At 52.8% G+C, this 22810-nt stretch overlaps 2 protein-coding genes and 1 long non-coding RNA gene across 7 annotated transcripts; 2 read left to right on the top strand and 1 right to left on the bottom strand.

The window, feature by feature from the left end:
* Nucleotides 1-456: 456 nt before the first annotated feature.
* WDR54 (WD repeat domain 54) lies at nt 457-4252 on the top strand. Of its 3 annotated transcripts, XM_033400559.2 has the most exons (10): nt 457-678; nt 845-907; nt 1308-1374; nt 1465-1518; nt 1846-1973; nt 2856-2956; nt 3056-3218; nt 3410-3484; nt 3569-3729; nt 4114-4252. In XM_033400559.2, the coding sequence occupies exons 1-9, from the start codon at nt 457-459 to the stop codon at nt 3698-3700; spliced, it is 1005 nt and encodes a 334-aa protein (XP_033256450.1). In that variant the 3' UTR covers nt 3701-3729; nt 4114-4252. The 3 variants fall into 3 exon arrangements, with proteins under 3 accessions (XP_033256450.1, XP_004277148.1, XP_033256449.1); XM_004277100.3 differs by lacking the exon at nt 4114-4252 and having other exon boundaries at nt 3056-3209; nt 3569-3757; XM_033400558.2 differs by lacking the exon at nt 4114-4252 and having other exon boundaries at nt 3569-3757.
* Nucleotides 3886-18960, bottom strand: RTKN (rhotekin). Of its 3 annotated transcripts, none has more exons than XM_004277101.3 (12): nt 18297-18960; nt 10278-10477; nt 8446-8507; nt 8295-8348; nt 8080-8197; nt 7654-7863; nt 6863-6957; nt 6652-6758; nt 6300-6428; nt 5429-5597; nt 5156-5260; nt 3886-4578 (listed from the first exon to the last, which is right to left on the bottom strand). In XM_004277101.3, exons 1-12 carry the CDS (start codon nt 18405-18407, stop codon nt 4244-4246), a joined length of 1695 nt encoding a protein of 564 aa, XP_004277149.1. In that variant the 5' UTR covers nt 18408-18960; the 3' UTR covers nt 3886-4243. The 3 variants fall into 3 exon arrangements, with proteins under 3 accessions (XP_004277149.1, XP_033256448.1, XP_004277150.1); XM_033400557.2 differs by lacking the exon at nt 18297-18960 and adding an exon at nt 17110-18281; XM_004277102.3 differs by lacking the exon at nt 18297-18960 and adding an exon at nt 16150-17077.
* LOC117195602 (uncharacterized) lies at nt 17995-21804 on the top strand. Its single transcript, XR_004475355.2, has 3 exons — nt 17995-18105; nt 19118-19220; nt 21695-21804. It is a non-coding gene; the product is annotated as an uncharacterized LOC117195602 (long non-coding RNA).
* Nucleotides 21805-22810: the final 1006 nt, after the last annotated feature.

The raw sequence follows: 22810 nt of genomic DNA, 5'->3' as shown, positions 1-22810 counted from the left end.
CCGTGCGTACGTGCGTCGTCTCTATGGTGGCGGTGGATTCGGAGGGACGGGACGCTTCTCGTGTCCGGCAAGCTGCTGGTGTGAACTCTGACCTGGTCCGGGGGCTTCGGGGAGCCAGGGCGAGGGAGGAAGGGCCTGGGGGCTACCCTGCTTCATCCCGCCTTGGCTCGGGCTCTTGGGGCCACTGAGTCCTGGGCCACCGCAATTCCTCCTCTGGGAACCCCTGTCGCCTCATGACTCAGCCCTAGGGTTCCCCTTGCCTGCTCCACAATACCCTTCCCACGCCATGTGATCCCCCATCACCATCCTCGAGGCCCTCATTCACATCACTACCCAATCTCAGGGGTCTCTCCCAGTGCCTCGTGACAGCACCCACTCCCACCTCCCAGCCCCCACAGGAATCTCCGCTGTCGTCTGTCTTCCGCGCGCCTGTGATTCGGGCGTCTCTCCCCAAGGATGTTCCGCCGGGAGCGCTCCATCCCCCTTCGAGGCTCAGCCGCCGCCCTGTGCAACAACCTCAGTGTGCTGCAGCTGCCCGGCCGCAACCTCACACATTTTGGAGTAGTCCATGGACCCAGCGCCCAGCTTCTCAGCGCTGCTCCTGAGGGTGCGCCCTTGGCCCAGCGCCAACTCCAAGCTAAGGAGGGCGCTGGAGTAAGCCCCCCACTTATCACCCAGGTGAGGCGTGGAGTTAGGAGTGGTGTTACTGAACCCAACCCTAAACCAGTTCTTCCTCTCCAAACCTCAAGGAACAGGCCTTCCCTAACCATCTGAATTTCCACACTTTTGAGTCCTCATTCCCCTGCTCTGACCACTTCTTCCACTCTGATTCATCTCCCTCTAGGTCCACTGGTGTGTCCTCCCTTTCCGAGTATTGCTGGTACTCACCTCACATCGAGGAATACAAGTAAGAAGAGGACCTTCCTGCCCTCCCCCACTAGGGTCTTCTCTACTTCTCTCCAAGGCCCCTAGACCTTACCCCATTTATTTCTAAACATTTCCAAGCTGTTCAAATGCTTAGCCCCCTCTTCCTTATTTCTCATCTTCATGCCTTCCTTGTTTTCCAGTTCTCAAGTGCCGTCTCCAGTATCTGCCCTTTTATAAGTTGTATGACCTTGGGCAATTCAGTTAACTTCTCAGAGCCCCAGTGTCCTCCTCTGTTAAATGGAGATAGAAGTAGTGCCTACCTCCCAGGGTGGTTTTGAGGATTAGATGGGCTAAGGCTAACATGAGTATGTGGAGTAATCAGCACAGAGCTCAGCAAAGGTCAGCTGCGTCATGACCCCATCCTTGCCTTGGTCTTCCAGATGTATGAGTCTGATGGCTCCGTCATGGTCTATTGGCATGCACTGGATGCTGGAGATGCCTCTCTAGGTACCTGCAGGACTGAGTGGGTTGGGTGGGGGTAGGGAGGGTTTGCTGGGGTTAGGGGAGACGCTATTTCTAATCATTTTCCCCTCTCAGTGCAGGCTGTGTTTGCCCGAGGAATTGCTGCCAGTGGCCACTTCATCTGTGTGGGTGAGGGGGCCAAGGGCAGGGCGTTGGGGGGTGCTGAGGTATAGGGGTATAGCCTTTGGCCAGGAGGATGCCAAAGGTCTGAGGAAATTGTGCAGTGTTAGAGGGAAGGGTGGGAGTGAAGGGGGATCTGAGAGACTCCAAAAAGCCATGGTGGGGTTCATAGGGGCAGGGTGGGATAGGAAAAGGGTAGTGAAGGTAGGGGTGGGGCTGTTGGAGCAGTGAGAGGTGGGTTTGTTACTAAGGTTTCTGGGATGGAGGGAGTGCTGAGTGTGGTGGCTGGAGACCTGGGAGGATCAGGAAGCCATCAGTGGAGCACTGGTTCTGCAGGAATGTGGTCAGGCCGGGTACTGGTTTTTGACATCCCAGCCAAGGGTCCCAACATTGTACTGAGTGAAGAGCTGGCTGGGCACCAGACACCAGTCACAGACATTGCCACCGAGCCTGCCCAGGGACAGGTGAGTGGATTCCCCCTACTGTTCCAGTGAATCTGGGGGCCTCCCCACCTTGGGAGGCACGGGACCTGGGTTCCAGCCGTGGCTCTGCCACGAAGCAGCTGGATGACTTTGGGCAAATTGCCGCACTTTCCTAGGCTTTAGCAACCTCAGTTCCAGTGATGAAGCCTGAGATACTTTACATTTACGTGGCATTTAATAGTTCACTCACACTTTACAATACTGGTGTGAATGGAAGAGTTGGGACAGATGGTTTCTGAGATACTTTCCAGCTCTGACATGTGTGGCTTCCTTCTCTGAACTTCGGTAAGTTCAGGCCCACCTCCAGTGCTATCCTCTCCAGGAAGCCTTCCCCCTATTCCAGCTCCCGCTGATCTCCCTTAGCTGAACCCTGAATTGATACTGCCCTCAGACAACTCTTGTCTCCCCAGTTGGATTGTAAACCTCTTGAAAACAGGGTATGTATCATCTAATTCCTATGTTACACCGCACCTGGCACAGAGCTGGGCCCATGGGCTATGTTGGCTGCCTGGGTTTAGGGGTTGTCAAGAGGCCCAGAGTCTAGTCATGACTGTGGCTGGCTCACTGCAAGACCTCCAGAAGGTCCTAACACTATGGCCTCAGTTTCATCATCCATCCAATGAGGACAATTATATACCCAAACACATGGTGTGTGTGTTGGGGTCAGGGTAGGGAGTGAGACTATAAAGAATACAAGGAAAGCATTTTATGCCTCCAGGGGACCCCTCCAGCCAGTGATGGCTTCACATCTTGCCCTTTCCCTGGAGAGGCAAAGATGCAAATACTGCTTCCCTTCCCCTGCTGCCCTGTATACAGGACCCAGCAGGGGAGAAAGGGAAGGGCTGATCCTGCCTTTCCCCTCAGGACTGCGTGGCTGACATGGTGACAGCAGATGACTCAGGCTTGCTGTGTGTCTGGCAGTCAGGGCCTGAATTCAAATTATTGACCCGAATTCCAGGATTCGGGTAGGTGAGGCGGAAGGGGGCTGAGGCCTTCCTGAGGTAGCTTCCGGGTGGGGAGTAGGCTTGGGTCTGGGAAATCAAAGTAGGGTATCACTCTTGCAGGGTCCCGTGCCCTTCTGTGCAGCTGTGGCAGGGGACCATAGCAGCAGGCTATGGAAACGGGCAAGTGCGTCTGTATGAAGCCAGTACAGGAACTCTACATGTCCAGATCGATGCCCACGCCCGGGCCATCTGTGCCCTGGATCTGGCTCCTGAGGTGGGCAAGGTCAGTCTCCTCCTCTGTCCCTACATACCCTTGTTTCTGGTGCTGGGATGTTGAGAGGAACTCCACAGGCTTATCTCTGCCACTCAGTGTCGGCCCCTCCTCAGGCACCTGGACTGGGCTCTACAGCCTACACCAGTCCCCTGTCAGCACGTTCTGACTCCCACTGGTCCTCCCTGCCTTTTTTTTTATAGCTACTCTCTGCGGCTGAGGACACCTTTGTACACATCTGGAAGCTAAGCAGAAGCCCAGAGGGTGGCTACATTGAGGTGTGTCTTGTGGAATGGGAAGGGGAGTGGAATGAGGACCCAAGCATGAGGCAGCAGGCCCTGAGCAGCTCTCCTCTCTCCCAGGTGGAGCACTGTCATGGAGAGTGTGTACCCGACACCCAGGTGTGTGGTGCCCGATTCTGTGATCCTGCAGGCAGCTCCTTTGCTGTGACTGGCTATGACCTCGCCGAGATCCTGAGATTCAGCAGCATGTGAGAGAAAAGCAGCCCTCCGTTTCCCCTGTGGTATTTATAAAGTACCCGCCTCCACCCAGCCCTTGTCTGGTTACTCAGTATCATAGTCATACTTCACAACTAGTGAACTAAGCTCCAGGGATGAGGGGATGTGACAGGTCCAGACCAAGCCAAGAAGCAACCTGTCCTCAAGAACCAGGTGAAGGCTGATGTTAAATAACTTTAATGATCAATGTGGGAGTCACAAGGGAGGTGCATTCCCTCCCAGGGCTCTTCAGTGCCATCCTCAAAGCTGGTTAGTGCAGGGAGGTAGGGCAGGGTTGGTTCCAGTTTTCTCCCAGGAAGGGCTTAGGGGGTCCCAGCCAGCCCTGGGAATGAGTCCCTCAGCACCATGGCAACCACAGCTTAAAAGGGGCTTCTGCTCCCCCTCCCCAGCCTATCCCCAGTCCAGCAGAGGAAGGGGAGGCCAAGCTGGCCAAGCTGCTACAAAGAGCGCCGAATCCAGAGCCCAACTGCACACAGCTCATCTCCTCTTCTGACCAGATCCTGTTGCCAGTGCACCATCTCACACTGGGGACTGGAGCCAAGTGTCGGGTGGGCCTTTGCTGCAGAGGCCTCTGGACTGTGGGGACCGCTTCGGGGGTAGAGGGGCAACCGAGTGAGAAGCCCCAGGGGAGTGGTCTGGGGGGACAGCATCCAGGGATAACGTTCGGGGTCTCCCCCAGGGCAGGGAATGGGGCTGGGCTGGGGTTGGGGCCACTGAAGCAGGCGAGCAGGGGCCAGACAGGGCAGGCTGGTCTGTAAACACTGCTAGCCAGGGTGGGGGCGTCTCCAGCCTCGTGCCCTCCCGCTGGGCCAGGATGTCTGTCACCGCTGCGATGTCATCCAGCGGCTCAATAGCTGTGGCACCGGGAAGGGATTGAGGGGAGGGGGCTAGTCAGAGCTTAGGCCCCAGACCTACTCAGCCCTGAGCATCACCTGTCACTGTAGGAGGAAAGCCAAGCCTGGATCTCAGCTGAGATTGCATTATCCTGCAGGAGCAGCCCCTCACTTGGGCCCCCTGGAGTCACAGGTTCTGATAAGACTGGGATATGGGGTGACAGGGTAGACAGGGAGAGGAGGGTGGGCAGAAGTAGGTGAAGAAGCCAAGAAAGAGGAGGAAAATGAAAGCAGTGCCGGGCAAGTGAAGGGTCAGAGGAGGAGACAGGAATCCACATGCAGAAAGGGAGACAGAAAAGAAGAAATTACGGGAAAAAAATCCATGAAATGCATCTGGTTCTGTGGGTTTTTGTTGTGAACTTCGGTGGAGGTGGTTTTAAGAAGAGTTGGAGAAGGGAAAGGAATGCTGGGTGGGACTTGGGTCCCCAGAGCTCTGCCTTAGCCCGAAGTGTGCTTTCTCTCTGTCTCCATTATCTGGGTTCCCTTGAAGCCCCCGACCCAAATTCCCATCAGGATCCCAGAGTGCACTTTCACTCACCCATCTCATGGTACAAGGACCCCTGCTTGGCCAGTACTTGGGGTGGTTTCCGAGGAGCAGGGGTTTCAATTTTCATTATTTCATCGCAGCACTGCTTCCACTGGCCTGCAGGGAGGGCATTGATTGGGGTGGGTAGGGGGAGGACTGTGAGAGGGCCAGGCTACCCTCTCCCCTGCTACATTCCTTTCCACACATTCTTGAAACAGAGGCCTCTGGTAAAAGTAACGATCCACAGTCCCTCCTGAAGGTTCAATCCAGCCCCCCCCCTCTTACTCATGTCAAAGAAAAGCTGCCACAGAGCTTCCATCCAGCTCTGCAGGGCTCCCCGACTCTCTGCCTGAAGGGTGTGTGTCACCTCATCCTCCGCATACTGGTTACTGATGCTCAGGGTGAAGGGCCGGCCCGCTGCCTGGTCCAGCTCCCCTGCCCGGACTCGAGTCTCCTGCAGGAGAAAGACAGGATCTGCTTCCACCACCTTCACCTTGGTCACAGAAGTCAGCAGTGACATCAGGCAGGCTTGGTCATCCCTGCCTTAGAAGGAGGAGCTTGTGGGGCCTTCAAGAAGCCCTCTCATTTGCCTCCTACTGACCAGAGTGGAAAGAAATAGCAGGAAAGGAAGGGGACGAGACAGGTCGTCCTTAGGAAAAGAGGAGCAGACGGAGACAGGGAAGGAGGGGTTGAGCGAGGCAGGGAAGGCAAGGAGGCAGGCAGGAACAGGAATGCCGAGGCCTGAGGTCCCTCAGTACTTTCATAAGTCGGCAGGAATGCTAGCAAAAGGGCTAGGAAACAAAGAGGGTCCTTGGACTTGGGTTGGGAGAGAAAACCAGGAAACGGTGAGGGAGATGCAGATTGAACCTGAGGGGAAAGATGGAAGGAGGATGAAAAGTCCTAAACTGGCTATAGAACCCTCTCTGAGACTTGGCAGGGTCTAAGGTTGGTGAGTAGAAGGGACGATCATTTTCCAGTGATGCTGGTTGGGGAGAATATGGTCCCAACAACCCTGGCCCTGAAGCTGGGTGTGGTGCTGTTTGGAACAGGACGCTAGCTTTGATCCCTTTGAGGTCTGTGCCCACCCTCCTGGGGCCTGATGGAGAGGCTCCCGAACCCTGCCACCTGGGTGGCTTCACCACCAGGGATTCATCACCTTGTTGATCGCAATAGTAAACAGCGGCTCCTCCCCAGTGTCTGTGTCTTCAGGTTGCCGGTAACAGAAGAGGTTTGTGCCTTTCAAGACTCCATGCACTCGCACCCAGTCCTGCAGCTCCCCAGTTTGCTGCATAAATGACTCAAGGTTTCCTAGGGGAATCACACCCCCAACACCCTTCTTCCCAGCCCCCCACAGAGAAACTGCTCCTTTCTGCCCACCCTCCTCTTGTCTTGCCATGCCCCTCCTTCCTCCACCCAGATCTTGCTTTTTCAATAGTTCTTTGATTCCTGGGTCATCTGGCTTTCCTCTGCCTTCTCCCTGTTCCCTTCCACTCCTCAGGGCCCCTCACCTGCACCCTGAGGGTACCACTTGCAGTAGGCTGAGTCATGCAGAAAGGCTGAGCCACCAGACGGCAACACACGCTACCATAAAGGGGCAGCCAGGCGGGGTTCTCCTCTGGGGTAGGAGGAAGCGCAGGGTGAGGGTGGGGAATGTGAAGGGGACCATCCAACGGCCCCTCTTCTCACCATCCAGCATCCCCCACATACACACATACTCACCATGACTGGCGAGGGTCAGGTCATGTGTGCGGAACCCATCTTGCACTGCTGCCAGGGTGAGTGTGGTATGAGCCAAGAGGTGGTAACGAGGACCACTACAGGACAGAGAAGTGGGCAGGAGCCTAATGAGGGGCATGTTGGATGGCAGGAGCTGTAAGCTGAGCAGGTCTGCCCCATTGTTCAGGCTGCCCCACAGAAAACTAGCTTGCCTCCCCCACAGGGGTTGGAACATTTACTGCGCTCCTGCTAAGTGCCGGGGCCTGTGCTTTAAATATGTTATCCCACTGTGTTCCCACAACAGCCCTGAGGCAGCTTGAGGCTTAAAGAGGTTAAGATATCTGCCCATAAATATAGCTTAGAGTTGGAATTTGAATCTATATCTGTCTCCAAAATAAGCATTCTCTTCATTACCTGGAAGGTTTTCAAACTGCTGCTCAGAGACCCAGTGGTTCCACTAGGTGCCTTCAGGTTCCTGTAGGCAACACCACAGGACCCAGGCTACCCGGCTTCAACCAGGGGCACTCTGTTCTATCCACATAAGATGTATTTGCTGCTGCCAAAAAGTGATGACCCCAGAGCCTAGCTCTTCCTGCATTCCTACTGCTCTTCTCAGTTGGCTTGGGGTACAAGCCCTGAGGTACAAGCCAGAGTGCCTCCCAGCTATGTGACCACTGCTTATTCATATCTGTCTGCATGTCCTGGCAGCAGTGCAAAATAAGTTCTGCATGCTCAACACAGCTCAGAGGTCACCTGTGGCCAGCTGAGGGCAGTGGGGGAATACAGGGCCTTACCCAACAGCCGGGGTGGGGAGCAAGATGGGACTGCTCCCTGAGCCCCCAGCTGTCTCCAGAGATGCCCGCACACGCCTCCCCGAGGAGCGGCCCAGCGAGCTGCTGAGTTTGGTGGCAAGCCTCTTGGGGGCTCCAGCCAGGGCCCCCTCCTCTTCCACGCAGGCCCCATACAGCTCCAGCCGCAGTTCAAAGTCTGGCCCTGCCTCGGCACTATAGGAATATGGGAGGAAGAGAGGACAGGAGGATGGTCTGGGGAAGTGCTGTGGTGGAGGATGGATGTCATGCAAGTACAGGACAGCTCCACAGGGAAGGCCCATCTCCCTTCCTCCCTCTCCTCTCCCTCCCCTCCCCTGTGGCTACCTCATCCAAGGATTCGAGCAGAGTAGAGAAAGGTGGGAGCCATAGGGATGAGGTACTCATACTCACAAGAGCACGTTGTTCTGAAAGGAGATGTCTGTGAGGGTCCTGTCCACCAGGATCATCTCCGTGTCCTGAATGTGTTCCCCTATCTGCAGCAGCAAGAACACAGCCCAACGGTGCAGGTCTGGGGACAGAGAGCAAAACTGGTAAAGATGTGCCCCACAGGGACCTCCAATCTCAGGGTCACTCCCTTAAATTTGTCCCATGTGTGTGGAACTCACCACCTTTGTTCTTGAAATATTCTGTGTCCTTCCACATGAGTGGAATCCGGAGATCTAAGGGGCAGACAGATAGGAATAGATGTTGAGATGGGGCAGGAGATCTTATCATTGGGCAAAGAATGCCAACAGCTGGGGTAGTTGTGCTTCTTACCAGAAATGCAGACCTGGCCACGGCAGGGGGAGCGCTCAGCGGGCGGCCCACTGTCAGAAGGCCTGTGGGCAAATCACAACGTCCTAGCCTGGCCTCTTGACACTATTCCCCCTGGCTCTGGTTCCCAAGGGCTCTAGGACACCCCTGGCCCAGGACCCAGCTGCCAGGTCCCAGCCAGGCTGACATGGCAGGGCTGAAGGACTGTTAGGGAGAGTTGTCAGTTGAACCCAGGAGGTTGCTGGGCTTGGGAATGTTAGAGGCTCTTAGCTCACACACACAGTACAAGCTCAGGCCACCCTCCGCACAAGCACCCTTCCTGACCACCTCCCCAGACTCCTGCCAGAGAGAAGTGGGGCTTGAGGACACAGGTGCCCACAGAGAGAGACTCCCTTTTAAGGACTCTTCTCCATTAACCCCCAGGCTTGGAGGAGTTTGCAGGCTTTGTTTTTAACAACAAAGGAGGCTGCTTTTCTCCACCATCTCATCACTTCAATAAAGGAGGGTACTGGATCAGTCAGAAAATCAGGAACCCAAGTAGGGAACATTTGTGTTCCATTTACTGCAAATCTCTCTCCATCCTCCCCCTCAGCTTTGATTTCTCCTCTACCCTTCTGGCTAGATGGGCCGAACCTTCCCAGTGCCCCAAGTTCCCCAGTCCCCCCCCTCAGGGGGGACATCGGCCTTCCTCCCCTCCCCGCCCATCATTAGGACTCACCGAGCTTGTGTCCCTCTCCTAAGGTGATGGCCAGCTTATCCATACTAATTTATAATTCATTATAATGAAATTAGTGACTTAGCCTTAAACTAAATGATGTGGCATTGATGGCAATGTGTTTAGCTGCCAGGGACTTGGGGTGCACCTCAGATCACACTGTATGGGCTGTGTGGGGACTTGGGCAGGGCAGAGCCTGTCAATGGCCGCCTCTTAAGAGACAGCAAACTCACAGTAGAAGGTGTCCCCATGCCTGCTTGCTCTTCGTTTAACTTTATGGAGCAGCCTTCCCCTGGTGTCTTCATGGGTGCACTCTGGAGGCCTCCTGGCAACCTCTCCTTGTGTCAGCCTTCATGGATGAGCTGGGATGACACTATGTCGGTGAGGGGCCTGGACCTTCTCCCCACTCAGCCTTGTGGGATCAAGCAGGTTACTTTGCCAGAAGCCAGTTTTCCAAATGACCAGTTCACCAAAAATGGTCAGTTCTCAGAACGATCAATTTGCCAAATACTTTTTCCCACATTTTAGTTTTACCAGAGCATCGCCTCAACCATTTCACTACAGATTTGTCAGATCAGCAGTCTAATGCCAGTGTAGGTTGTGTTTCACATCCAAGAGTGGAGTCCTTTTAGTGCACAATCTAATTTATGTGAGTGGGTAGGCTTTCCCTCAAATTTTTTTTTTTTTATTATTTCTTTTCCCAATCCCTGACTTTAATGAGGCAAACCCCAGGTACAATGAACTATGGTCAGTTACAGTAAATTGGTCATTTAGCAAATTGGCCATTTGGTGAACCAGCTATGAGAAAATTAGCTTTCCAGAAGCCAGCCAGCCAGACTCATCAGATCACAGGCAGGGCTTAGCAAATTAGCACTTTTGCATGACTACTCCTCAGACTGCCAGCCTTTCACCAGATACACTGGCTTTCCTGAGCCAGTGTCTTGCAACTCACTAGTGCACCTCTGGGCAGCACACTGTGGTGGTAAAACACCAAGGTGTCTTCTAGGACCCTGGTAAGTCTTCACCAGGAAGTCATCTTCAGGGTGCTCCATACTCCATACTCCATAAACACACACACTGTGCCACTACTCCCATAAAGCCTCGCTTCCCCCCTGCTCACCGCCGGCCTGTCTTCCTCAGCACCTGCGCCTCCTTGCGCCGCTGCAGCTCGCCCATGTAGCTGAGGATGCGGCTGTTGCACACTAGCAGGCTCTTGGTGGCTTCCAGAGCCTGCTCTCGCTGGGAGCAGGCCGCCAGCAGCTTGCAGGTCCCTTCCCTCATTCGGATCTCATGGTCTAGCTTTCTTTGCAACTCTGTGTCCTAGCCGGAGTGGGGATAAGGATGAGAAGGAAATGTCAATTGGGGGACAGGTTGAAGCACCCTTCATTCCCAGGTGGACTGTGGTCCACGAGAAACTGACAAGAAACTTATGTTTCAGGCAACTAAAGGTCAAGGGTTGAGTCTCAACCTCAGCAGCCCACAAATAACCAGAGAGACTTTGTTAAAATTTATACTCCCTCTAGGAGTATAAATTTTTTTCAGCCTCTTTTGAGCGCAATTTGGAAAAATCTGTAAAACCTACAAATTCACATATCCTTTGATCCAGCTATCCAACATCTAGGAGTTTATCCTACAGATATAGTTACACTTGTGGGCAGAGCCATATTCATTGCAGCATCATTTTAAAACACCAAAATTAAAAGTCCTTCAATAGGGCATTGGTTAAATAAGTTATAGCACATCTATACCATGAAATATGGACTATTGCAGACATTAAAGAGTAAGATAGACATGTGCAAAAATGAAGCGATCTTCAAAGTATATGAAGTGAGAAAAGAAAGAACAGCATGCTACCATTTGTACACTATATATATATATATATATATATATATGCATATACATATCGATAGACATGCATAAAATAGTAGTGGCTGTGGGGCTGGGAGCCAGGAATGGAAAATCAATTTATGATACTTTATATATATGCTCCTTTACTACTGTACTATTGGAAATTGTGTTACCTTTTAAAAAATTAAATCTTCTGAGTTAAAAAAAATAATAAATCACGAGACCCCACCTCAGAGTAGCAGAATAAGAATCTCTACGAGTGGGGCATGTGCATTTTTTGGAAAATTCCCCAAGTGACTCTGAGGTGCAGCCCAGGCTGAGAACTACCACCTAAAGGGAATGGCCACAGATAGTAAAGGCCATCCTGGCTTACCCCAAAGACTCAAGTGATGAGAGAGGACATTTAGTTGGCAAGGGGTCAGTGGAGAAGGAGCATACCGCCTACAGTGTTCATCCATGCTGCAGAGAATGCAGTACACACCCCAAATTTGGGCACCTGCCATCTGCTGGCCCTCTGAGTCTGGGAGGTAAGGACAGAGGCAAGGAATGGGGATGGGAAAACAGGTAAAGCAAGTCAGGAGTGAGTAGGCACTTAGCACAATGCCCAATGCACAGCATATGGTATGCATGGGGCGGGATGCTTATTTTAACGATGCTACTTCAGCCCAGTAGCATTCACCCAATAACACTGGAGCATCCCTGTGCTGTCCGAAGCTCCATATTTGAGATCCAGCTGGGAGGTGAGAGATGCAGACGTTAATGGCTGCTCCGTAAGTGCCACGTCATGGCACACACACACTCACGGGAAACAGACCCTATTTGTTTCTGGCTGAGGTGATGGGGAAGGCTTCAGAGAAGAGGTGGAAGACTAACCCTATTACAGTGTACAAATCAGAAGGCAAGCCAAGTGGAGTCACAGGGTTGGAAGAGGAGGATGAGTGTGACTGCACAAAACCAAAACCTGTCTTCCCCCTCACACCAGCTCTTTTCCACACTATGTGCCCTTGCTTCTTTCCTGATGACTCCAGCCTTCAAGTCTCCAAGACCTCAACACCCTAAATTCCTGCTTCCGGGAATTGCCTTGTCCAGCCTCCCTGCTGATTCTTCCTTCCCTACTTGAGCTGGGCCAGACTTTCATCACGTCTCACCTCATCTCATCACCCTCACTATCCACATTTCCCTTCCTGACCCTTCAGAAATAGGCCAACCGGGTACCTACGCCGCCTCCACCAGGAAGCCCTCTCAGACTACACAGCTGCCCCTACCCCCACCATGACTGCCTGCACCAGGGTCCCACCTCTGCTACGGTTTGCTGCTTGCCAACCCCTATCCCATTCTGCATCTAGCTTCTACCACAAACACCCCCAAACAGGTGGGGGTGGGGGTGGGGCCGAGCAGCGTCCGCAGGCCACCTCCTGACTAGCCTTTTGGTCCCGGCCCTAGCACTCACGAATTCTTCCCTAGCCCTGTCCACTGCACGTGCGGCGCAACGCGGACATTGTCCCTGGTCCGGGGAGCCGCCCCGCCCGCAGAGAGAGCCGATGACATCATCTACCAACTGCCGCGAGAGCGGCCGAGGGGCTCCGGGACGCAGGCGGTCCCTCAGTCCCTCTGTGCGATTGGCCCGGTTAGGCTCCAGGTGGTGCTAACCACAGAGACCTAGTCGCGGAGGAACGGTACCTCCGGGAGCACCGGCCTCACTCTAGAAAGGGCTCCAGGCTCCGGAGCTGCCGGAGGCCAGGGGGCCCCTCCGGGTTGCAGTTGCCCTCCAGGATGACTCCTGGCCCGGGTGCATACGGGAGGGAGATAGTGTATACATCGGAATAACTGGGGATGCAGGGAAGTCGCTGTATCCAGCCTGGATGAGTCGGACTGGGGGTGCAGACACCCTGGCTACCACTCTCCCCCCATGCACTCGGGTCCGAATCCATTCTCCCACGGCCCTCGGTGGACAGTGCCATAGAAATCTCCCACCCTTTAGGCAGAGCACCTCGGGAATCCTGACGCAGGCTCTGGATCCCGGAGCTTCACCCCCATCTCCGTACCTCAGGTATAGCTCCATGTCGCCCCCCTCCCCACCCACACACCCTCTCTTCCCAAGCCGGCAGTACTTTCACCAGACTCCCCTGGGAAAGAGCCCTAAGCTGGACTCCGCTCAGGGCCCAAGGGGCTGAAGGAGGATGAGTCATGGGCAGAAGCCCCAGCACACATTAGGCCCTCTCTGGACATCCTTTCCAGTTCCTCCCACTCCCTTCTATCTCTGACTTCCCTCTCTGCTTCTCATCACCTTATGTTCCCTTTAGAATCTCCACCAGGGCTAAGTTCAAATCCTGGCTTAGGAACTTGACTAGCCATGAGAACTTAACCTCTGGAGCCTCTGTTTGTAAACTGGGGGTGGGAGAGCGTGGTAATTCCACCTCCTACTGTTTGAGGATTAAATGGGAAAGTCTAACCCCTACCTGGGCCCAGCACTCCCACCTTCCCTTTAATTGCAGCTTAAGTTGCCTCCTCCAGAAAGTCTTCTTGAATTTACACTTCCACGACTACCTCTCTTGCTAATCCCTGAAACATCAATGGGATGGGGGTTGGGGAACTGCTGAGCTTCCTGGAGAAAGAACACAGCACCCTCAACCAACCCAAGACTGAATGAGAGATGATCAAAGTGAAATCTAAGCCCCCTCCTCTTCCCCAGAACTTGGGCAGAGCTCCTATGAAGAAAAATTACATGGAGGGGGAGGCATGCAGAATTCGAACATTTAAATACCTAGACCAGCCATGGCCAATAAGATCTTCTGCAATGATGGAAATGTTCAGCAGCCATCTAGCACATGAAATGTGGCTAGAGTAATTAAGGAACTAAATTTTTTATTTTATTTCATTTTAATTAACTAAATTTTAAAGTTAATAGCCACATGTAACTAGTAACATGGACAGTGCAGAGGACTAGGGATGGCAAATAGGTTTTATTTCATATGCCAACAGAGGACAATATGTAGTGTCAGAGTCCCAATGGGATCCTTGGGCACCTTTCTCCATTTTAGAAAAAGATAATCCTCTCCAGGCAAACAAATTAGATAAAGGTGTCCCCTCCTCACACCACCTGAAACCAGACCAGGACTCCTGCCACTATGCAGTGCCCTTATGAAGGACACAACCTGCATAATTTATGCCAAGGTTGAGCTGAGAAAGATTGTGAGGCCATGCATGGATTTGTTGGTGAAGACTGCCATGATTGACTCGTAATGTCTATCATGATCTAGGGAGTGGGGACCCGGTTGAGGGTACAAACACATGTGCAATAAATTCCCCTTCTGAGCTGGACTCTCTACTGTCCTGCCTCTGACCTCCCTTAGCAGCAACACCCTGCCTGGTTCAGGCAGTCACTTCCTCAGCTTCCTCTCTCTTCCCCATCTCAGTAAATGACCACATCGCCCAGTTGCTTAGCCACACACCAGAGAGTCATCCTGGAGCCCTCTCTTGGCCGCACCCACATGTCCAGTACGTCAGCAAGCCCTGTCAGATCTACCACCATCATCTGAAATCCACCCCCTTCTCCCTATCTCCACCAAGAGCGTTTAATCCATACCACCAGGTTCACTCCCCTAAGGCTATAACGACCTCCTAGCTGGTGGTCTTCTGCTATTCGTCTGGCCAACCCTTCTCCCTCCCACCCCCCACCCCTGCCTAGCCTATTCCTTTCAAACACAACAGCCATCATTTTAAAACATTAGATAAGTTGTCCCCCTGCTTAAAACCCTTCCATGAGCCAACATCACACTTAGAGTAAAATCTAAATGCCTTGTCACGGACTACAAAGCCCTGCATAATCTGGCTCGCACCCATCAGCTCGACCCCAGCTATTATGTTCCAGCCCCACTGGCTCTCCTTCTTCCACAAACATATCACCATCATCCTCATTTAAGAGCCTTTTGCCCTTACTATGCCCTCTGTCTGGAAAGCCCTTCCTCCCATCTTTACATATCTTCATATCCTTCTGGTCACAGCTCAAAGAGCTCACAGAGGCCTTCCCTGACTCCTACATCTAATGCTGCCCCCCCTACCCGATTTTTATTACACCCCCCCGTTTTCATCATAATTTCACTATGTGAGATTATTAGTTTGCATGCTTCTTGTCTGTTCCCCCAGTAGAATGGACCTTTCCTGTTTTGTTCACTGAGGTATCCCAAGATCTAGAAAGAAGCTGACATATAGTAGGTGTTCAATAAATGTGATTAAGAATAAATAAATGAGGGACATCCCCGGCAGTCCAGTGGTTAAGACTCTGCCTTCCAATGCAGGAGGTGTGGGTTCGATCCCTGGTCAGGGAACTAAGATCGCACATGCTGTGGGGTGCGGCCAAAAACTAAAAAAAAAAAAAAAGGACTTCCCAGTTGGCGCAGTAGTTAAGAATCTGCCTGCCAATGCAGGGGACACGGGTTCAACCCCTGGTCTGGGAAGATCCCACATGCCGCAGAGCAACTAAGCCCGTATGCCACAACTACTGAGCCTGCGCTCTGGAGCCTGCGTGCCACAGCTACTGAAGCCTGCGTGCCTAGAGCCCACGCTCCGCAACAAGAGAAGCCACAGCAATGAGAAAAGCCTGTGCACTGCAATGATGAGTAACCCCCCGCTCGTCGCAACTAGAGAAAGCCAGTGAGCAGCAACAAAGACCCAATGCAGCCAAAAATTAATTAATTAGCTAACTAATTTTAAAAAAATAAAATAAATCTATTTAAAAAAAAGAATAAACAGCTCCCTGCCATCTTCAGGGCCACAGAATCCTGCCCTAGAGTCCTCTTCCCCTTCTCTGGTAAGACCATCTCCTTCCTGCAAACCTCTCACATTGAACTCCCCTCTTCTTCCCATACCTAAAAGGAGCCCTCAGCCCCAGAACACACATCCACACCAAACCACAGAGCTTCCAGAAATAGGTGTGAAGACCCTGTTGCCAACACAGTACTCTAATTGGCAGAACTGAACCTGGGTCCACACGGAGCACCCAACGAAGGGCTTACAGAACCGCCTATCCCTCTCCCCACTTGGAGCAGACTCTGCTCTCCCTGCTCAGCCCCAGCAGGAAAGGGCAGAGCAGAGATGGGCTGGGATGCTGTGGAGGAGGTGCACTCCAGGGGTGGGGGCGTTACCTCCAGGCTGAGCGCCATCTGCCGGATGTAGAGCATATTCAGGTCCTCCAGGATGTGCAATCTGTCCTGCATCTCTGTGCCCCCCAGGTGCCCCTTCCCTTGTTGACCCCTCAGAAGGGTGGGGCGAGCAAGCACCACGCTGCCCCACAATTCCTCCCGCTGCTCCCCTGGTCTTGAAAGAGGTGGGCAGTTCTTGGACAGAGGGCAGAGGCAGCCCCTGTCCCTCTTGCACTCCCGTTAGACCCCTCTGGCTGCTGTGACAAACTTTCCTTGCCTACCGCTGTTCCAGGGCCCTGATGGGAGCCAGGCATGGAGGGAAAGGAAAGCGAGGTGAGGATGAGCAGGGTCCCCGGAGAGGAGGCCAGCTGCAGAGGGGACTCTGGGCACAGAGTGTCCAGTCTTGCTTTGGTGGCAGCTGTTCTCCCAGCTGTGGAAGAAAAAGGCTCTTTCATTCCGACTCTGGCCCCTCCCCACCCCCCGCCCACATCCCTGGCCTGGTGGACAGAGAATCTGTGTGCGGTAGGGTGTGAGGGGCAGGCACAACTGGAAGGGGGCAGGGAGGGGACACTTCATGCAGGTTCTACAGAGTCGTGGGGTTTGTCAGGAGGTTGCTTTCTGAAAGGGGTTCTGGCTTAGTTTGAGGAAGAAGAAGGATAACGGTGAGGACCTTATTGAGTGAGCCCAGGGAGTGGGACAGAGGGGTAAATGCGGCTCAACCCCCAGGGCCACCTCTTCCAACTTGGGGCCCCCATCCAGCCCGCCCCACCCTGGGTTCACAATTACCTCGCTTTTCCAGCAGAAGGGAGGAGACGGAGGGAGAAAGGCAGGGGTGTGCCTAGCTGCTGCTGCCCCCGCTCCCCTCTGCGGGCCCCTTCCCTTCCAGACAGGAAACCAGCCCCGATTCCCAGCCAGCTGCAGCTTTGCCACCCCCCTCCACCCCAGGCCCACGGAGTCACATACCGCTCCGCCGGGTCCCAGCGGCTCCGCCCCGGCTCCTCCGCTACGGCCCCCAAAAGGCCGGGCTTATCCCCGGCTCCTCCGCTACGGCCCCCAAAAGGCTGGGCTTATCCCGGGGGCGGCCCCAGCTCACAGGCCCCTCCTCCGGGTCCCTGGGCCTGCCCCTCACTCCCCCACACTGGCCCCAGGCGGCGTTGCTTATGCTGGACCCGAAAGAGGTCCTCTCCCCGAGGCCCACTAGCTTCAAAGTCAACGAAGGCCCGGGACAGTGGGACACCGGTGTGAAAGAGCCTTTGTTCTGGGCAGGCTGTAGGGTAAAGTGCAGTTCTGGGCAGGCTGTAGGGTAAAGTACAGAAGCCAGGCCTGGAATCCCGGCAGGGAGGGGTGAGGAAGGCCCTCTCACTTAACCCTTTCCAGGCCAAGCAGGAAAGGAGAGCTGACCTTGGGGATAGCCTCTGCTGTAGCTACTCGCCCTGTCAGTCCTAGCTCAGCCCCACATCTTTCAGACCCTCCTGAGCCTCTTTAGGGAGTTACAGGTAAGGCTCAGACCTGAGCAACGTGTAGAGTGGTGGGCCGAGGAGGCAACTGTAGAGGCTGGACTCCTCTTAGGCCCCAGGAAAGGAGGCTGAAAGTTTGAGTGCGGGAAGTAATCCCAAATCTTTAATAAGGAACCCCCTCACTCCCGATTCTCCCAGCCACAGAGGAGCAGCTGGGGAGGGTTTCAGCGAAGGGGGCAGACCGGCGGAGAAGTCAGGATTGATGATGGAGGCTGTCCCAGACGGTTGAGACAGGTTGTGGGTTGCGGCTGGAGCCCAGGGAAGGAGCGGGCGCCCAGGCCAGGAATCTGTTAGAGCCCGCCTGGTTGCACACCGCCCTTTGCTCCGGGATGCCGTGAAGGACCGGGGTAAGGCACATTTGGGGAATCGAGCCTAGGGCCCCTTAAATTGAAGCCAACCCGAGGTTTTTCCAGGCGGAGGCAAATCATCCCAACTGGGCCAGGTAATGTCTGGGGTGGCACGGTCCGATTAACGTGCAGACGGTCCGCGCCTGACTTTTTAAGTCAACAACTACTAGTTTGTACCAGACCCGCGGCGTCTCCGCCCCTCGGCGCGCGCGGGCGGGGCGGGAGGCCCAGGCGGCCCGGGCTGCGGGAGCCCGGGGAGGGGAAGGCAGGGACGCGGGTCTCTCACCTCCGGTGGGTCGCAGAAGAGGCTGAGTCGGAAGCGGCCGCGTTTGAACTCCATCTCCAGGGCAGAGCCCCTGGCTACGGTGACCCGGCTCCGGTGGTTTCGGGAGAACATGCTGGCGGTCCCCCGCCTTTGCCTGCCCTCTGCACTCCCCGCGCCGCCCGGCCCTGCCTTGTCTCGTAGGCTTCTGTCCCTCGCCTACCGCCAGCTAGTCCGGCCGGGAATCTCCACGGCCCGGTTCCCAAACTCCGCCCCCGGAGACGACACCTGGGCCGGGCAGGGCGCGGCACGCTCTCCCTCCACTCCAAACCCCCGCCCCCGCCAAAGGCCCTGCCCGCCGGGCCAGTCCCGGTCCCCAAGCAAGCCTGACCCGACAGCCGGGGTACCCTACACCTCGCGAGCACTGAGGCGGGGCGTCGTCCCTTCCTGCCCGGGTAGCCAGCGCCACACCTGGGCATGGGGCGAGCCCAGAGAAGCCCCGCCCCCTGCCGCCCCCACTCGGCTAGCCAGACTCCCTGCGCGCGGAAAATCCCGGGGCCCAGGGATCGCCGAGAGGCACACAGCCCGGCCTTGGGATGGCGCCCAATCTCACCTCTAAGCAGCTTCCGAGGCGACTGTTTCAACTTCCTACAGTCCCAAATGTCCTTTCTTCGTCCCCCTACCCACTAAAGCTCCCCTCCGTCCCTAGTGGCCGCAGTTCACGTGTCTGGTAGCCCTGTTCTGTTACTTACTAACCGTGGATCCTTGGCTCTCTCACTGAACCTTCTGAGCTTCAGTTTTCTTACTTGTGCAATGGGGATACACTAATTACCTCCACTCCTCAGGTCGCTATGAGGATTACATATGAGAATGAGTGTAAAATGCCCAGCATAGTTCCTGGCACAAGACAAGCACCCCGTAAGTGCAGCTATGAAGAAAAACGACCAGGTAAAGCACCTTTGTGCCCTTGGATGGGGCACCAGTGACCTCAGCTCCCTGGACCCAGACTTTAAGTGCCTTAAGAGGGTGAGGATATCTATGACCTCATATGGGCTCTCAGCTGTTTTGCTGGGTCGCTGAGACAGGGTTAGGATTCACAGCTTCTGCAGAAAAAGGGGCCACCCCCAGCCTCCTGGGACAGAAGGAAATGGCAGAGGATTAGCTTGCTGACCACACGTGAGGAGTTTTCTGGGGACTTATGAACTTACTGGGGAGAACTCGAGAGAGAGTGGGGCTCCTTCACAGCCAGAGCCGGAGAAATACCAGCTTATAGCTTTAGAGAGCCCAGGTTAGAACTGCTCTGCTATGACAAATTACTCAACATTCTTTTAGAAAACCTGACTTAAAATTACTTTGGCAAAAGGGGAAATATATGGCTTAAGGAACAATAATATCCAGGGGTCAGGCTTTAGTTGTGGCTTGACCCAGGCATTCAGCATCACAAGGATTCCATCCCTCTCCTTCATCTGGCTCTGCTTTCCTCCATGTTAGCTTCACTCTCCACAGCATAGCAAGATTGTTGCCAAAAATTCTGGGTCTATAATATTTTCAGACTTAAATTCAGCAGAAAAGGGAACATCTGTTTCCTGAAGCTCCTACACATGTCTGGGATTCACTATGGGCCATTTGGGATGATTTATCCATCTCAAACCAATCACTGTAGGCAGAGGGGTGGCCAGACCTGAACCAATCACTGTGGCTGAGGAGGATTCTATTTGCCAGTTGGCCAGGCCTAGGTCACTTCCCACTCCTGGAAACCAAATGGAACCCAGTGAGCTGGGAGAGAGATGGGGGAGGGAGATATGGTTTCTGAAAGACTGTTCCAGGTACTACTACCAGAAGGTGAGGGAATGGATGCTGGACAGGAAAAACAACAAACATCCTTGACATACAAAAGTGTACATGGAGAAGGGAGTTCTTCTGTCATAGGAAAGGAAGATCAAAAGATTTTATAAATCTGTGGCCTCTGAGATAAACCTCAAAGAGGAGTGAGGGAAAGGAAAGGCATTGTTTCTGAGTTTCTTCAAATATCTATTGTCACTCCTCTAAACTGTAAGCTCCCCCAGGGAGGGAGAGTCTGTCTTGTCCACTGCTTTATGCTCAGTGCCTGGCACATAGGAAGTACTCAATAAACCATCACTTGAAGTAAGTGAACAAATGAGATGCCTAAAGAAAGCATACAGATTTGAGAGTGCTTAACTGGGATGAGCCATACTGTTGGACTAAAATTGTTCATTTCAAATGTTTGGCTTTTAGCAGCAGAATGCTTTTTTCTCCAAATGAAATCTCACCTGGAACATGTGAAATGTAATCAGAGCTGCTGTGATAGAAGCAGGGGCTGGAGCCCCACATCTTGTCCTCTCCAGAGGCCCTCAGCTGCACGCAGACACACACACACACACACACACACACACACACACACACACACACACACACACACACCTGTGGGACATGGGACCTAAGGAAGTGCTTAAAAATCCCTGACAAGAGCTGGAGGAATGGAAGGCATTTGGAAAAGAAGTAGAGCTCAAATCTTGCCAGAGAATTTGCACTCGATGTGACTGAAGATTTTGGGAAAGGAGTGACGCAGCCAAAGTTATATTTTAGAGATCATAGTCTGGCATCCATTTGTGTGAATCATTTGGAGGAGGTTGTGACTGGAGTTTGGGAAGCCAGCTTACACTGTTCTCAACCAATGGTAGAGAAACAAGGGCCAAAGTTTCTGTGGAGTTATTATTTTTTAATTAAATTCTTATTTGAAAACACACAGTTTTTTAAAACAATCCTTATTCTACCACTTAAAAAATAATACAAAGTAAAGAATAAATGAACAAAAGCACACTTTCCCCACCATCAGAGAAAAACACTGAGACACAGCCTGGTGCCGTGGCATGCTGAGGCCTTATACTGGCTCGTGAGAGACAATTTTGGAATTTTCTGGAATTGTGCATTCCAGCTGTTAAACACAGCTTTAATTAATAATTGAATCATAAAAACTCACAACTAAATAAATTATATTAAAGCAAAGGTGATAAAACTCAAAATTCATCACTTCCTAATTATTTTACTGCATTTTCCCATTATCCCTTGAGGTTGTTTACATCTATAGTGTCCGTATGGTTGAAATGCTATGTCACGGTGTGCTACTACATGTCTTGCCAACTCTGTGCTCAGTAATGAAATTGGCCATGGTGGGAGTTTTACACAACAGAAGTAGGCGAACACTGTAAACCAGGGCTATTTTTTTTCCCCTGGGGAGATTTCATTAAATATTTAGCCACATACCACTTGTTCACTGCATAATATTTCCCAATTTTTCCTTTTCTTACATCTGTATCTCCATCTCCCCAGCTATGAAGTAGATATTTGGGAAGGGCTTATTAGCCACCCAGTATTCAAATTATCTTTCTATTTCTACACAGACCCCTACTGTGGACAACTCTGGTAGGCTGAGGCTCTACCCTCTTTCTGGCAGCTGGAGAAGGACATTCATCCTCCCTCCCACTTCTTCACAGCCCAGGGGTAGGCAGTTGGCCTAAGCCAACCAACTGGAATGCTACCAACTGGACTTTGAATCTTGAAAGAGTGAAAACAAGACCCAGGGAGAATTCATGAGGAGTGGATGGCTCTGCTAGCAGGGAAATCCTCATCAGCAGGTTCCTGTGGTGAGACTTTGGTGTGGCCTCAGCATAACCTCAGCCATATGCCCCTAATGCTTGGCCTCCCAAGGGTTCCCACCCCTTATCCAGGGAGAATACAAGATGAACCCGAAACATTTTGTAGTGTTGGGAAATAAAAAGGTGCTAAAGGAATGATGGAGATGTGTCAGAAGGACACAGAAGTCATCTTAAAGAAATGCCCACTGACCAAATCTGGGACAAATTTAAGCATCAAAATAAATAATAGATTACAACTCATTGAATGAAACAGGAATCTATACCGACACAAATAAATACATATGAAACTGAATGTAAGGAGAAAAGAAAGCTCCACTTCACCATAGAATGCCAACTAACACATGTAGATGGAATAACGGGAGTAGAATACCACTTGGCAATTATTATTTTATTTATTTATTTATTTTTTGCGGTACGCGGGCCTCTCACTGTTGTGGCCTCTCCCGTTGCGGAGCACAGGCTCCGGACGCGCAGGCTCAGCGGCCATGGCTCACGGGCCCAGCCGCTCCGCGGCATGTGGGATCTTCCTGGACCGGGGCACGAACCCGCGTCCCCTGCATCGGCAGGTGGACTCTCAACCACTGCGCCACCACCGAAGCCCGTGTACTTGTTTTTGAGGAAATACACAGTGAACTATTTAGGGGTGAAGTGGCATCATGTCTGCAACTTGCTCTCAGAATGATCAGAATAGGAATAACGATAATGGAGAGGAAGGGGAGGCAATAGTAAATGTTAATAATTGTAGAATCTGATTTAAGGAGCTAAGAGAGTTCTATGTACTCTTCTTGCAACTTTTCTGTAAGTTTGAAATTATTTCCTCAAAAATTATATTTAAAAAATAAGCTAAGGGCTTCCCTTTGG

Source organism: Orcinus orca, chromosome 13 (genome assembly GCF_937001465.1).
Source record: "Orcinus orca chromosome 13, mOrcOrc1.1, whole genome shotgun sequence".
Taxonomy (NCBI): Eukaryota; Metazoa; Chordata; class Mammalia; order Artiodactyla; family Delphinidae; genus Orcinus; species Orcinus orca.
The sequence above is the reverse complement of the archived record's forward strand: the minus strand, read 5'-3'. Positions and strand labels throughout refer to the sequence as shown.